Source organism: Phaseolus vulgaris, chromosome 2, assembly GCF_000499845.2.
Source record: "Phaseolus vulgaris cultivar G19833 chromosome 2, P. vulgaris v2.0, whole genome shotgun sequence".
In the NCBI taxonomy this organism is placed as follows: Eukaryota; Viridiplantae; Streptophyta; class Magnoliopsida; order Fabales; family Fabaceae; genus Phaseolus; species Phaseolus vulgaris.
The window spans coordinates 46915618-46931481 of NC_023758.2; the positions used below are offsets into that span (position 1 = coordinate 46915618).

The 15864-nt window shown below is 33.5% G+C and overlaps 2 protein-coding genes across 2 annotated transcripts; one reads left to right on the forward strand and one right to left on the reverse strand.

Annotated features, from left to right (window-relative positions):
- The first annotated feature begins 280 nt into the window (after positions 1–280).
- On the forward strand, positions 281–4038 carry LOC137812762 (luminal-binding protein 5). The gene is made up of 8 exons (XM_068614952.1): positions 281–544; positions 1291–1558; positions 1638–1852; positions 1961–2203; positions 2324–2803; positions 2911–3065; positions 3170–3252; positions 3352–4038. Exons 1-8 carry the CDS (start codon positions 490–492, stop codon positions 3851–3853), a joined length of 2001 nt encoding a protein of 666 aa, XP_068471053.1. The 5' UTR covers positions 281–489; the 3' UTR covers positions 3854–4038.
- Positions 4039–6275: 2237 nt separating this feature from the next.
- On the reverse strand, positions 6276–14019 carry LOC137812753 (glutamine-dependent NAD(+) synthetase). Its single transcript, XM_068614939.1, has 13 exons — positions 13510–14019; positions 13102–13407; positions 12150–12373; positions 11880–11983; positions 11644–11778; positions 11338–11506; positions 10771–10906; positions 10033–10171; positions 9597–9773; positions 9139–9306; positions 7891–7986; positions 6789–6917; positions 6276–6674 (listed from the first exon to the last, which is right to left on the reverse strand). The coding sequence occupies exons 1-13, from the start codon at positions 13701–13703 to the stop codon at positions 6456–6458; spliced, it is 2196 nt and encodes a 731-aa protein (XP_068471040.1). The 5' UTR covers positions 13704–14019; the 3' UTR covers positions 6276–6455.
- Between the last annotated feature and the right edge of the window lie 1845 nt (positions 14020–15864).

The window sequence follows — 15864 nt, forward strand, 5'->3', positions numbered from 1 at the left end:
CTATTTAAACTTCACAAAATAAGCAGATGAATTAAATAGTAAATAAATACACAAAATATGTTTAGCACTAACAACAACAACAACTTAATGTAATATGAGTAATAAGACAATAATTAACAGCGATAGTAGATGGAAGAATATACTAGAGGTTAACGAGGTCATCAAGATGGACGGCGGAGATATTCCCAACACAAGAACGAATGCTATTGGCTGGAGCAAGCAATTCCCGAATCCTGATTGGTCCACGTCATCATCTATGACATGTTTTAGCGTCAAGCTTAGTTAGGTTCAGGAAAAGACCAGGCTTCGCTAGAGTCACCATTCATCACACACTACATAAAAGGCTCGTCGCCCTCGTGCCATTTCCAAACACCAAAACCATTTAAACGCTCTTTCACCTTCAATTTCGACTCGAACATTCCAACTGAAATCGTTATTTTTCTTCAGAGGAAGAGAAAGAGAGAGGAAGAGTGAGTGTGAGAGACAGCAATGGCTGGCTCGTTGGCAAGCCGTTCTCTGATTGTTCTTGCCATTGTAACCTTCGGTAATCTTCATGACCTAATTCTAGATCTGATTATTTTATTTTATTTTTCTAGCTTTTTAGCTGTTTTTGTTTCAGTGTGGAAGTGAAAGCAATGCAATAGATCTCGCTTTGTTTTAATTTTTTTTGGTTTTGTTTTGCATGATTTGCTGCGTTAACTGTTACCTACAGCCAGATCAGATCAGTGAGTGTAGTGAGATCTTAAACAGTAGTTGTTTGTGATTTTGTAAATCGTTCTGTGGATTAATTCTGCAGTTCTGCATTTCAGTGACGTTTTGCGTTGAGAAGCCACGTGTTAGTAATGTAGTTTGCCTTTATCTGCATCTGAGAATTTTGTTAAAAGTTATTTGTTATCGTCGCCATCGTATTCTTTTTTTTTAGTTTGTTGATAGAGATTTTTATTATAAAGCCAAGTGATTAGTAGTCCCATGGCAAGAAGTTTTGTTTTGCCGCGTTGCTTAAGAATTTTGCTGTCTTGTGTATTTTCAAAGTGTTGCCGGTTTCGTATTTTTTTGTATTTGGATTTGAATACGACAACATCATGTAGTTTCCCTCCGTAGATAGTTAAATACGTTAGGAGACTAAAGTAAGGAGCCGTTATGGTAGTTTTGTTAAGGGATTCATATATTATTGTATTGTATAGTTTATTTTGCTGAATTTGACTCTGTTTAACGGGCATGTCATTACGATGAGTTTCAGTGTCGTAAAAAATGTAATTATGTAATTAACATTGAAAAATTTCTACATAGGATGTGTATTTGCAATTTCCATTGCAAAGGAGGAAGCTACAAAGTTGGGGACGGTCATTGGGATTGATCTTGGAACAACCTATTCTTGTGTTGGTGTTTATAGGAATGGCCATGTCGAAATCATAGCCAATGACCAAGGTAACCGTATCACTCCATCGTGGGTTGCCTTCACTGACAGTGAGAGACTCATTGGGGAGGCTGCCAAGAATCAGGCAGCTGTCAACCCCGAAAGGACCATCTTCGATGTTAAAAGACTTATTGGAAGAAAGTAAGACATTGTCAAGATTTTGATTCAGGTCTATAAAATTTGTTGAGAAAAAAGGTGTCTGACTCCTATCATTTGTCAGGTTTCAAGATAAGGAAGTTCAAAGAGACATGAAGCTCGTTCCTTACAAAATTGTCAACAAGGATGGAAAACCTTACATTGAGGTAAAAATTAAGGATGGTGAGACCAAGGTGTTCAGCCCTGAGGAAGTCAGTGCCATGATTCTGACAAAGATGAAGGAAACCGCGGAAGCATTCCTTGGGAAGAAAATTAATGATGCTGTGGTCACTGTCCCAGGTACGTGGAACAAATCATGATATCACTCCTGTAATGTTGATTATTTATCAATTCATCCTGTTTTTGTTTTCATTATAATTTATGACCTTTGTTCTTTCAAATACACAGCTTACTTCAATGATGCTCAGAGGCAGGCCACCAAGGACGCTGGTGTCATTGCTGGTCTGAATGTTGCTAGAATTATCAACGAACCCACTGCTGCTGCCATTGCATATGGATTGGACAAGAAAGGTGGCGAGAAGAACATTCTAGTCTTTGATCTTGGGGGCGGGACATTTGATGTCAGTATCTTGACAATTGATAATGGTGTTTTTGAGGTTCTTGCAACAAATGGAGATACTCATCTTGGAGGTAATTTTTTTAATGAGTCTTAATATGACGAAATTATTATGTAGAAGAAAGATTATTATTTCCACGAAGTTTTCCTCTGATGTTATCGCTTGCCATGCCATGTGTACTTCCCCTTACCAGGTGAGGACTTTGATCATAGAATAATGGAGTACTTCATTAAATTGATCAAGAAGAAGCATTCAAAGGATATTAGCAAGGACAACAGAGCACTTGGCAAGCTGAGGAGAGAGGCCGAGCGTGCGAAGAGAGCTCTCAGCAGCCAGCACCAGGTCCGCGTGGAAATTGAATCACTTTTTGATGGTGTTGATTTCTCTGAGCCACTCACCCGAGCTCGGTTTGAGGAGTTGAACAATGACTTGTTCCGGAAGACAATGGGACCAGTGAAGAAGGCCATGGAAGATGCTGGATTACAGAAGAGTCAGATTGATGAGATTGTTCTTGTTGGTGGAAGCACAAGGATTCCGAAGGTTCAACAGCTTTTGAAGGACTACTTTGAAGGAAAGGAGCCAAACAAGGGTGTGAACCCTGATGAAGCAGTTGCCTATGGTGCTGCAGTGCAAGGAAGCATTTTGAGCGGAGAGGGCGGTGAAGAAACCAAAGGTACTCTTATTTTTTCATTACTTGTGAGAAGTCAGAAATATTATTCATACAACAAGTAGATTGCTTAGCATTACACACTCTAATTGCTTTTGGAACTGTGGATCCAGATATCCTTCTCCTGGATGTGGCACCCCTCACCCTTGGAATTGAAACTGTTGGTGGAGTGATGACAAAGTTGATTCCCAGAAACACTGTTATCCCTACCAAGAAATCTCAGGTGTTTACCACCTACCAGGACCAGCAGACCACCGTCTCCATTCAGGTACGCTTCCATTGTTGGACTGCATTAAAGTGCATGATGCTCGTTTTTGTTCTGAATCCAAAATGCATGTCTCAAATATTTAATTCCTTTTTCTTAATACGTAGGTTTTCGAAGGTGAGAGGAGTCTGACAAAGGACTGCCGTCTGCTTGGGAAGTTTGATCTGTCAGGAATTCCTCCAGCTCCAAGGTTAGTTTCATGCTTTCACGATCATGGATGGTGTGCTCTCCAAATGTTGCTTCAATTGATATATGTAACTAACTTGTATGTTATGTGGTAATTGAAAAGGGGTACTCCTCAAATTGAAGTGACGTTTGAAGTTGACGCAAATGGCATTCTGAATGTGAAAGCGGAAGACAAAGGCACTGGGAAATCAGAAAAGATCACGATTACAAATGAGAAGGGACGTCTGAGCCAGGAGGAAATCGAGAGAATGGTTCGTGAGGCTGAGGAGTTTGCGGAGGAAGACAAAAAGGTGAAGGAGAGAATTGATGCTCGTAACAGTCTTGAAACCTACGTCTACAACATGAAAAACCAGATCAGTGACAAGGACAAACTGGCTGACAAGTTGGAGTCAGATGAAAAGGAGAAAATAGAGAGTGCAGTGAAGGAAGCATTGGAATGGCTGGATGATAACCAGAGTGTTGAGAAAGAAGAATATGAGGAGAAGCTCAAGGAGGTCGAAGCCGTTTGCAACCCAATCATCAGTGCTGTCTATCAGAGATCAGGAGGAGCCCCAGGTGGTGCTGACTCAGCCGAGGACGACGATGATTCTCACGACGAGCTCTAGAGATGTTGTTTTGCTTTAGATATGATGAGAAACAATAGATTAGTCGGAGTCCCTTAATTTTATGAAGGGGAGTTAAGAAATTCCCCTGCGCTTGCTTTTTTGGTGGCGATGATAAGATACTTGTGAAATTACTTGTACTTTCCCTTTTTTTCTTCTATTTTTACGACGAATCTTTTTCAGCTGTATGAGCCTGTTTAATTCCTGTTCTTTCTTGTGTTTGTTTTTGTCACGTTCCTCCCCGTTCCTGTGTCGCGTCTTTGACAACAAAGTGCTCGCTCATACTTAGTCTTTGTTTGAAATATCTTTTAATCTTAATTATAATATTTAATTCTTGAAAGTTAATAAAGGTGATATTTTTTAAAGATATTATAATGCCATTTTACGAAAATTCATGGCTATCTTGAATTTGTCATTGAATCTTTTCCTCTAGCTTGGACAAAGGGTGCTATTATTTAGTAGGATCAGAAAATGAAATGTATATTTGGTTTCTAATACTCTTCCAGCTCTTTTTGTATGTTTACTATTAACTGCATTAATACGTCGTTTCAATTATTTTACATGACAATAAATTGATTTGGTCGATTATGTTAATGCATGTTTGATCAGCATTGTAAGGAAATTGGACGTGAATGTTAGTTCATGGAGGACTTTTCTTACTCCGCCTCTATCCTTTCTATCCTTCTTATGTCACATTCAAATTTTAATTTAGAGAATTACATAATTTAGAATGGTATTCTGAATTATATAATTTGTTCTGAATTATATAATTTGGAAGTCTGAATTCGATAGGAGCTTCTGGATTACGTAATTCAAACACATTTGAAAAAAGTTTTTTGGATTTTGTAATTCAGAGGCTAAAAAAGACTTTCGAATTATGTAATTCTGAAGCTAATTAGTATCATGCATATCAGAAAATAGTTTTAAATTATATAATTCGAAAACTAATTACGAATGTGAAAAATGATTTCCAGATTACATAATCCGAAATATTACATAAAAATATTTTATATTTTTAGAAATACAAAAATTTATACATATGGAGGTTAGGTGCATGAAGAAACAGTCTTCGTGGAGTGCATAATGAGGTTTAAATGAGTAGAAGTTAAGGATTTATGGTTATAAAATTAATCGATTTATGTTTTTGAGAAAAATGAGGGTTAAATTTTACATTTCCATGTATACATCAAAATTTACTTCTCTAGATCTTGTTTGTGTTTGATTTGTTTTACCACAATTTTTCACAAATTCTATGTCCCAATCCATGACTGATTTTACCTCACTTCTCACAGGCGACTTAGAGATTTGTTAATGACATGATGACTTGAATATCTATATAATGATTTTTCTTTACAATTATTTATTGTTATTTTTTCTTTCTACTTTTATAACAATCTTTTATTTTATTAAATTATTCGAGACATTTCGTAATTTCATATAAAACAATTTTTAAATTTTTCAAATTGATTTAAAAAACAGTTTTTAATTCCTTTTTACTTGATTCATATTGAATTTGAATATGTTCATATAAAACAATTTTTAAATTTTTCAAATTGATTTAAAAAACATTTTTTAATTCCTTTTTACTTGATTCATATTGAATTTGAATATGTTCACTGCAAAAACTCATATCCATCCTACTTCTCACTTTCTTTTCTATACCCTACTTTCCATTTTTTTTTTCTTTCCTTTCCTCTTTTTAGAAAACTATTGGTCATTTTTAAAATTTCATTCTTATTTAAAATTCAATCACAGTGATTTTATTATAAGTAACAAACATAAAAAAATTTGTAAGTTTGTGTAAAAGAAATTTTCTTTTCTATACCCTACTTTCCATTTTCTTTTTTCTTTCCTTTCCTCTTTTTAGAAAATTATTGGTATTTTTAAAATTTTATTCTTATTTAAAATTCAATCACAGTGATTTTATTATAAGTAACAAACATAAAAAAAATTTGTAAGTTTGTGTAAGAAGTTTTTTTAGAAGTTTCTTTATTACTACATGATTTTGACAATAACTAATGGAATAAACAAAATTTTTCAAAAAAATGTAATTATAGTTGTTACTGTGTAGATGTACAATGAGATTTAAAAAGAAAAATAAAATAAAATAAAATAGTGTATATTTATTATTATAATTTCACTTAATGATTACTATTATGTTGGTTATATTCCATTCACAATATATCCATATGTGTACTTAGATAACTTATATATCCGTATATCTATATGTGTACTTATATAACTTATGTGTCTTCTCATTCTCATGTATATTTATATTTATTAAAATATATTATAATAATATTAATATTATTTATTTAAATTTTACATGCGTCATACCTGGGTTGCCGCTAGTTTATTAAAATGTGATCATCATCCCTTTGTAGTTTTTTTTTAATAAATACATTTATGATTTTACGCCATACTATACTTAAAAATATCTTCCTCCCATCAATCATCATTTTCCTCTAATTCGGTGAGGAAACATGATTACTAAAAAATATTTTTACACTGACAGAATAAAAGCTAGGTTGAAAAAGTAAATGAATTTCATCAATCCTGCTTGAGAATAATTTATTTATTTTATTAGGGGAGGGGTTGACTATGATCAAAATCCAGCTTTTGGATTTCCCGAACCAGCTGCAGCGACTCCCATCCCACCAACGCCATTTGACGTAGCTGCCACTGTGTCCTGAGCTGCATAATCTTTAATATCTTTAACATCCAATTCACTCACAAGTTCATCAATTTTCCTAAATTGATATGGCCATCTTGCATTGTAGAGAAACTGGCGAAGATCAAACCTATTATCCTCTGGTGAATAACTCTGCAAATTGATTGAAAGATTAACTTTCATTAGCCAACAAAAGATACAAGAATCAGCCAAAATCATAGGAAGCTCGGGGAGCTATCCTGATTTGAAGTGATAGTAACTGCATACCTCAGCATGGTAGGAAGGTGTCAAGACAGTCATTTTATGTCGATTGATAGAATGATGCTTGAAGAAGTATTTTACTTTTTCAGCTACTTGTGATGGAGTCAATTTTGCACCCCATCTGTAGCATAGATTCTACACCAGTAAATTACAAAACAAGTTATGATTGGCAGTGAAATTAGACAAAGTATAAATTGAAAAATTTATTCAGACAGCTAGCTTCAGATGCCAAAACTTTACTTCGCTTGGGTACACAATATCAAGTACAGTAATTATTCTTTCTGGTAAGGTTTTGAAAACGTGGTAGTTTACAAATCAATCAAGTAGGACTTGAGATACATGGAATAGATTTCTTCTGGCAATTCTTTAACTTAAATATCGTGCACTGGTTTTTGTTTTTTCATTATCTGACCTCCTGAAGTAAAGTAGCAACCAATGGTATGCTTTGACCTTTTATTAAAGATAGAGATTCCTTTTATTACTACAACCATATATGAAATTTGTCAAAAGGCTACTAAAGAGCTGGATCCTATCTAACGCTGATATTAACTGCACTTGTCCTTCAGGAGAAAAAAATGCCTGTTTGGAAGAGTCTATTAGATTAGGGTTGACTACGATTTTATTCTTTTCATGAAACCTTTTGCAAATAAAAGTTCACATCAAGAAATCGTCTATGATTTTAATAAGAGCAAACAATGTTTGCGTTAGGTTGTTTAAAAACAAGATCCTGCATTGTACTTTGATGCAAGTACAGTCAAAGGTGTGACAGCAAAAGTTAGTGTCTTCCCTTCCAAAGGAACATATCCAAGTCAAAAAGTTTCCGATCACAAAATAGTTTAGGTGCGCCTTGTAGAATAATGAAACTAGTTGCACTATCAAATGACTTGCAAAATTAGCTATAGGTCTGCAACTAGTAGGGTTTGACTTTTCTTAGCTTTGTGTTATTCCCTATTAGTTCTGGCCCAATAGGTATTACATTACAGGATGGTTACGCATATCCTACTACCACCTGTTTGATCTATTATGTTCAACAATTATCATATGGCAGAAAAAGAAAATGAAAGGTTAAAGACATAATCAAGACAGAATGGAGAAGCATGGGATAAACCTGGAACATGGAAACTGGACCACATCGGAAAATTTTCCGTAGTCTTCCATAAACTGATAGTTCCTCGTAAGTCATTCCCATATCGACTTCATCAAGCTGATCAACAAAGAATGAAGTATCTAAATATATATTTTTAAAACTTGATCATAAACAATTTACTAATGCATATAGTTAAAACCAAGTGCATCAAAAGAAAGACATAAAAGAGTCAAATATCCAACAAGCAAAAACTAATAGAGCACTGCTGAAGTCAAATACCCAAGGCTTTTCTTGCCCTGTTTTGAGGCTTTAAGATTTCCTTAATGTTAATTTTGCTAACATTTTGAAAGAAATATAAACTCCACAATATTTTCTTTTATAAAAATTACAGATAATGACAGAAAAACCAATTACTCATTAAGAGAGAAATCAACAGAAAATCTTGTGCCTGACCAGAAAAAAAAGCCTTATCCTCGTTTAGATGTTACGTCTATTCATTTTTCTAAGTACTATGGTATAAACCTTCAAGTTACTCCTTGAGATTGTATGGATTGGACATTTTTGTCCTTGAAATATTAAAAAAAAAAACCTCTGTTAGTCAATTGACTTTGTAAAAAACCATTTATTTTAGTCATATTCCCCCTTATTTCTTTGTCATTTTCCACTATACAAGACTAAATTTTGCAAATTTACGAACATGCAAAGGGTTTGTAAAGTTTCAGGGGCTCAAATGCCCAACCCATACAAACTCAAGAACTAATTTAAGGCTTTACTCAAGTACTCTGCCTTGTTCCAGGTTGGAGATTATTGCATTTAAAAAAAATCAATTTCATTTCTTTGTTTTCTTCCTCTCTTGTATTTCCCTGGCTTACCACAGATTTTTATTTGTGATTGGATCAAGATTTGGACACTGGAATTTTCTATTGTTTCTATTGCATTATGAGGCTCTACAACACAATTCTGGTGTACAAACAAACCAATAACGTAACGGCCAACTTCTCTGTATAAAGTCAATATATTTGCACAGCATCCTTATGATCTGAGGTTTAACCACTTACTGCAACTAAAATATCTTTTGACCTGTCTGGGGTATTATTGACAATATTCGCTCACTCTTGTGCAAAAAATAAAATTTGAATTTTGCATTTTTATTGTTACCTTTGGTCAACTTTAAACAAAATTCCTACATTTCTATGCATTTACAATTTAAACAACAAAATCAAAATGTGATTCAAGATTAGTCTTAAATGGTGTAACATAACAGAATACCTGAGTGTAATTAGAACGTTGAGGTTCCAGTTCAGCTGTGGGTGGAGCTGCTTCAATATCTGTCAAAGATGAGTAACCAAGGTGGATGGCCGCCCATCGCAGGAATACCCGAAGGTCCTGCTTACTTATACTACCAATAGGATTTATATCTGCTGAGCTGCAATCATACTGTAAAAAGATATAAGCTGTGATAAAAAGGGCGAAATGGACAACAGATATGAGAGTGGAGAAAATATTTGAGAAACAAAGGTCTATTTTAAGAAATATTTTATGAATAATTACAAAATCACCTCAGTTCCCTGTTTTCAAAGATTCAAGTGTTATTATAATATTTTTGTACATTTCTAAGTACTCGGGAAAAAAACTTCAAATTTTGTAATTAGGGTAAAGAACAACATTTTCTTCAACCAAACTAACCCTAATAAAGAAAGGTGTAACCCAAAGCTGAATAGAGGTACCTTGGTCAAGTAACCGCGTAATCCTTCATCCACATTAGAGCTCCCCAATACAAGATAAAATCCAGGTTTGCTATGAACCCAAGGCAAAAGTGACGCTAACATGAAAGCTAGCACCATTCTGATTCGAGCCTGAATGTTCTGCAAGCTTAAATTCTCAACATTAGATCCACCATCAACCTGTAGAAACAAAACCACTATGAGGCTACCATGAAATAGAAACATAAAATATATAAGATGCTTCAATCTTTACTAGAAAAGTGGATTCCCCATAAAGATGCCACACAATTACTTTAATAGCCTGACATCCTGATATGGAGATATATTACAATATAAACATACTTTTGTGGACAAACATAACGTGAGTGACAGCTTTATAGATTACACGTTCTAGCAGTTGTCAATTATGATTGAGAGAACTCCTTCCCGCTTCATTTACCTTGTACTGTGGTCGTTTTCCTGTAAGTGTCTGGAATAATGACAAAAATGCAGACACAACTACATCAATGCTAACGTCAAGATGCCATGAACCAATTTCATCAGCCAGCACCTTGGCTCGGGACTTTGTCATTTCTGAACTGAAACAAAAGAAATTTTAGTCATCCATCACGTCTGAGTGATACGAACTGATTGATGCAATGAAATGATTTCTCAGTGTAGGCAAAGTGAAAAACAAATTCTAGCACTCAAGGGCTTTAGTCTTCCGGTATTTATGTTTAACACTGCACAACAGTGTAACTACTATTTTGATTGCTAGTAGTTCCAAATGTCCTCTCAGTCTCATAAGAGAGCACATGGGATTTAATAAATACTAGCATTAGATCAGGTATCCAGGATTACAGAAAGCAAGTATACACATTCCAATTTTCAAGATAGTTATAGTGGTTTTAGAAAGGGAAATCTATGAGCATACTGGTCAAAGTTATTTATGCTATATCATATTATGTTTCAATGACAAAAATACCCAACTTTTGTTCAAAACCACCAATATGTGAATTTAATCGGGGATTTTGAAAACACAATTGAGTGAAATAAATTAGAACCAAAACCATAAATAATGGTCCAAAAATTATAAAAAAAATAAAATGAGGGGCACCTCTTATACAAATGTGGATAGAAACTTTCGGAGATACAGCTAAACATTCTATAACAATAAAATTGGAAGGAAATTTATTACCTGTTTTCAGATCCCATAAACACAGTATAGAATATTCTTTTAGCAAATTCTCTGCTGTCTGTTGGATACTGGCCATCCTTATAGTTTCCTATTCGTATTGCATCAGCTTTAACTTGCTCATCCCCATTTGCAATTTCTGCAGGCAAATATGACGCATTAGCCAGTGATATCCAAACTACAAATATCATTGTCTTTTCCACCTTTGCCACATGAAAATATGACCCGTTAGCCAGTGATATCCAAACTACAAATGTCACATGTCCTTCTCGGTTTTATTATTGGCCACCATATTTGCAGGATTTCGAGAAGGAACTATGAATACTCACGTCTACTTTTGCAGCTAGTTCAGCTTTTCATCAAATATATATTACCTCTTAATCCTTCCCTGAGATCTTTATAAAGTTCATGCTGATCATAAGCTAGATTAGTGTTCACCTTAAGTATTTCTATATTCCTAAATAAGCAGGATGGTAAAGGCAGTAGTGTTGCTTCCAAATACTGTCACAGGTATCTGAAATAGAAAGTACACATAAATATAACCACACTTCTCCTTACACTTGAACTTACCTTTCACAACCAGCTGGCACATGCACCCAACAATTGCAGCAACAGAGGAACTGTCTGCTCCGCCAGAAAGTGGAAGCAGAAAACCAGATGCTCCACTTCTCCTTAAGTAGTCCCACAACCAGCAACCAGGTCCAAATGCTATTTCCTCCTCAGGAGTGTGGTACTTTATCTGTAATGAATAAATCATAATCAACTTAGCAGCTTGGATGTCTGGGTGATTGCAGCAGTAATGTGGTGAAATAAGAATCCAAGATGTCATAAATTTTAACTATCTTCAAATTTGCAACTAAATGAAAATAAACTAACCTTAAGTGGGAAAGAAATGCATGTTTTAAGGTTAAAAGGACGACAGAGACTGTAAGGTACTTCCACTGAAGGAACCTTCGTTTTACAACTTGCTTGCTCTTGGAAGCTACTTAAAGATCCTCTAAGGCTCGCAACCTACCAATGGACAAAATGCTAAAGGAATCAAATCCAACGTCAGTTATTGATAGTCTTAATGATTCTGTACATTGATATATGGAATACCATGCAATACATACCACATCCAGATCTATCTGAGCAACCACGACCTCAACATCCTTCAAAGAAAATTGAGAACCCTGAGCAACAATGTCTCCATTAACCACAACACATGCACAGCCATCTGTTGCAAAGACGGTAAATTGTAGACACACAGAAAAAAAAACTTAAATGAAATCTGAACAAGCTAAATGGAAGTTAAAATGTCCTTATACAGACTTCCAGAATATGCAATGGGCACAAATGTGAAAACTACAAATATCATTCTATTAAGAAAAAGGTTTTTCTACCATAGTAAAGGCGACTTCCATCACAGCCTTGTTGATTACTATACATGTAAACCCCTCCGCGAGTATGAGTGGCGCCTATAAAAGCATGAACACGAACATCAAGCTTTCTAAGTTGGTGGTGACTTCCACTTGCATTCATAATCACTTCAACCCCGTTCAATGCAAGCTCAGAATGAGGAGGATCTGAAGTAAAAAGCTCTTCACAGACTTCAGCAGCTATAGCTCTGAGAATGGGAAAATGATTCATATTTAGCAATTGATAAACATCTGCCTAAATCTTGCAAGCACTCAATAAACAAAACAAATACATGCAAACACGCAACACAATAGTTTAAACACAATAATTCTCAGGTGCATGAAGGAATGGAAAGGTAAATAAATAAACTAATCACTGCATGAATGCAACACTGATGGGTATGTCAACAGTAAAATACAAGAGAATAAACCGTATTTGTTAATAGTATGTTAAGTACACATAAAATAAATAAAGCCTATAATTTGTTTAATTTAAGGACTGATCATTAACCAACGATTTATCATAACTTCGGAACCATATATATGATTTTACTGGAAGTGGAAAGGACAAAACTTTTTTAGGTGCTATAGTATCTATCAGTCAAGACACAAGGATTAATTTCTCCAGGCATTAAAAATCATTTAAAGGATTAAGCTCTTCCTACATGTTTTTTTATACCTGAGGATCAAATCCCTGACCACATGTTTAAGAGATAAGATTATATATCAACTATCTCACTCCATGTTGGTGACACAGCTTCTATGTAACAACAAAAAATGAAACAGAAAACTAAATGAGTAAACAGTGTATACAATGACAATGAAAAGGGTTTTTACAGTTTCACCAGATCAATTTAGACTTTTACAATAATCACCTTAAAGAAAGATATAACAGTAGAGTGCAAGGATACTAAACTCAAACTTATTTATAACTTACGTGTCTTGAAACTGCATGAACCCATAACCGAATGGAACCGACTTCTGGCCTAAAGCCTGAGAAATTTCAAAGGGCAACTGAAAATCCACAAGCTGATCCCTTTGCTTCCAAGCCGTGAACCATCGAAGTTCTCTGTAATTGCCATCATTGGCAAGACACATCTTCGGTCGTACCATAAGAATCTTCCGATTCAAACAGAAAACCTGACAATTGTATCGCTCCGAACCTTTGATAATCGGCATGCCGAAGCTACACAAAATGCCATCAGTCCAATCTCCAAGCAGCAAATCTTTCAAGCACTCCCATCTGCAGACAACGAAGCCAATTCACAGTTTCCTCAGAATCAAAACACCTAACACATTCCTTCGTGAAACACACACCGCGAGAGAAAAAAACAAAGGCACATACGAATGGTTAACAGTGTCGAGTTCCAAGAAGTGGTCTTCGCAGCCATAACCAGGAATCTCGAGTTCAGGACCGAGCCTAACGGAGGCGCCGGCTTCTTTTGCCTTGGCTATGGATTCCTTGATTTGCTTTGCGTTGCAATCGAAATCCATCGCCCATTGATTGAGATTGCATGTTGCAACCTTCAAGAGCCTCATCGCGTAACAGAAGCGTTATTGGTTCGCAATTTGGGGTTCCTCAATGCCACAGATTACAATTGTAACGAAAACCACAAAGGGCTTTTTAACTTGTATTCTGTGCTTAGAACTTAGCTTCGATTCCACGAAGCTATTGTGAAGATTATGGCTTCTTTTCGTTGTTCTCTTCTACACCCTTGGACGGGTTTTTTTTCTCGCTTCCCTCTTCGCACGTAATACACTTCAAGAACTCACTTTTCTACTCAATTTCACTTCCAACCTAATCATGTTTAAAAATTTCTGATTAAAATTTGTAACTAACTATTTCATTTATGATGCTCGAAAACACAGACATACGAGATTTGTACGTATGTCATGTATTGATGGATGGAGTGTTTAAATAAAAAATATATATATTAAATTTTTAACAATTTTAACATGGTTATAATAAAATTTTATAAAGAAATATATTAATTTTTAAAAATTTAAATTTATTATACAAATTTTTATTACAATTATAAAAATAAAATATAAATTCTTATGAATATAAAAAAAATTAAATATATTTATACATAATATTTATTGTGAATTTATATAATATATAAATCTGTATTTTAAATTTTAAAGATTATACACACGTTAATTTGTGTCCGTTTATACATGTGACTGTAGTATATGTCCGTATTACAAATTCTTGTAAAAATTTATTAAAATTTTAATTCGAATTTTCAAGTCTTAAATATATAATTTATTTTTATTTTAATCAATTAATAAATTATAATATTTTAGTTTAAGTCTTGAAAACATATTTATTTATGTTTTGTCTAGTTATTATATTGACCCGCTCAATTGTTTGTCAATAGAGATAATATTTATCATTTCTAACACGTGTTTTAAATTAATAAATACGTAAACCACGGAACCATGAAAATAATAAGGAGTTCAAATAAAATGTTTAATTCGTTAAATATCTAATATGGAAAAATGGATATTTATTGAATACTCATATCAAATTTGTCATCGATTATAATTTAATAGCTTTAGATTGTTCATTCCTTTTTAATGTGATGTGGTAAGATAAACGTTCTACTTTCTGTAGTAGGACACTTTATCTTTCTAATTATGTTTGGTAATATAAACTGCAAAACTAAGAAAATATTAATTAAGGTAATAAACGATGTTTTAAATTAAGATAACTAGTTTTTCTATGTATGTAATTTTGATTAAGTAATATATTTATTATTTTAGTACATATATAAATTATTGTTATTTTATTCTTATTTAATAATCTATTTTTAAAATGTAAACTTTTCACCCTATTAACATTTTATGTTGTTTTGTGTTTTTCTAAAGTTTATTGATTTTGTATTTTTTAAATAATCTAATCAAAGTAAAAGAATTCTTCTTTGAAATTTATCTTTATTTTTTCTTTATTTTTGTACGTTATTTACATTTTTAAATAATTTGTCTTACATTGTTTAGGAATCAAAAACAAAAAACAATACAATATCCTCTCTTAATCCTTTGAGATACTTTTTAAAAATAAAATTATGATGAAAACTTCAAAATGAACAATATTTCAAAAAATGAAGTAATTAACTTTAATGATGTTATCTCAATGAATTTGAAGTTGAAATATTCGATGTTTTGTGTGAGAATGAAAAAGTAATTTAAAAATTAATCATCGTTCTTTGAGCTCTCGAATAGGAGGAATAAAAAAATGGTTCGCAATATGCACCCTCATTTCCTTTATACTTCTACTAAAAAACTTGTTTCAATACTTCCAATAATCTCACATTAGTTACGAGTCGATGTTAGAGACAATTTAAATACACCATCCTCTCTTAATTTCTCAATATACCTTTTAAAAACAAATGATGATAGAATTTTAAACTACAAAGTAAACAATACTTTAAATGATAATTATTAACTTTTGATCAGGAACTTATTTAAATGATAATTATTAACTTTTGATCGGGAACTTATTTCACTACGTCCAATAATTCTACATCTTTTAAAAACAAAAACACAATAGAATTCAAATTTTAAAACTAACAATTAGATATAATCTTAAATATTTAATCTCAATGTCAGGACAATTTTTTATTATAAATTATAGTATAATTAACTTGCATAAGGGTTAGGAATATGTATCAATATGGAGTTAGCCATTTATGTTGAT

What these genes read in the sequence shown, in the direction of transcription:
- LOC137812762 (XM_068614952.1), top strand. Translation starts at nt 490, where the DNA reads ATGGCTGGCTCGTTGGCAAGCCGTTCTCTGATTGTTCTTGCCATTGTA. An exon ending in AAAAGACTTATTGGAAGAAA is followed by an intron (nt 1,559 to 1,637) that starts GTAAGACATTGT and finishes ATCATTTGTCAG; the next exon opens with GTTTCAAGATAAGGAAGTTC. An exon ending in TGCTGTGGTCACTGTCCCAG is followed by an intron (nt 1,853 to 1,960) that starts GTACGTGGAACA and finishes TCAAATACACAG; the next exon opens with CTTACTTCAATGATGCTCAG.
- LOC137812753 (XM_068614939.1), bottom strand. Translation starts at nt 13,703, where the DNA reads ATGAGGCTCTTGAAGGTTGCAACATGCAATCTCAATCAATGGGCGATG. An exon ending in GTGCCAGCTGGTTGTGAAAG is followed by an intron (nt 10,907 to 11,337) that starts GTAAGTTCAAGT and finishes ATTTGCCTGCAG; the next exon opens with AAATTGCAAATGGGGATGAG. An exon ending in TACGCGGTTACTTGACCAAG is followed by an intron (nt 9,307 to 9,596) that starts GTACCTCTATTC and finishes ATCTTTTTACAG; the next exon opens with TATGATTGCAGCTCAGCAGA.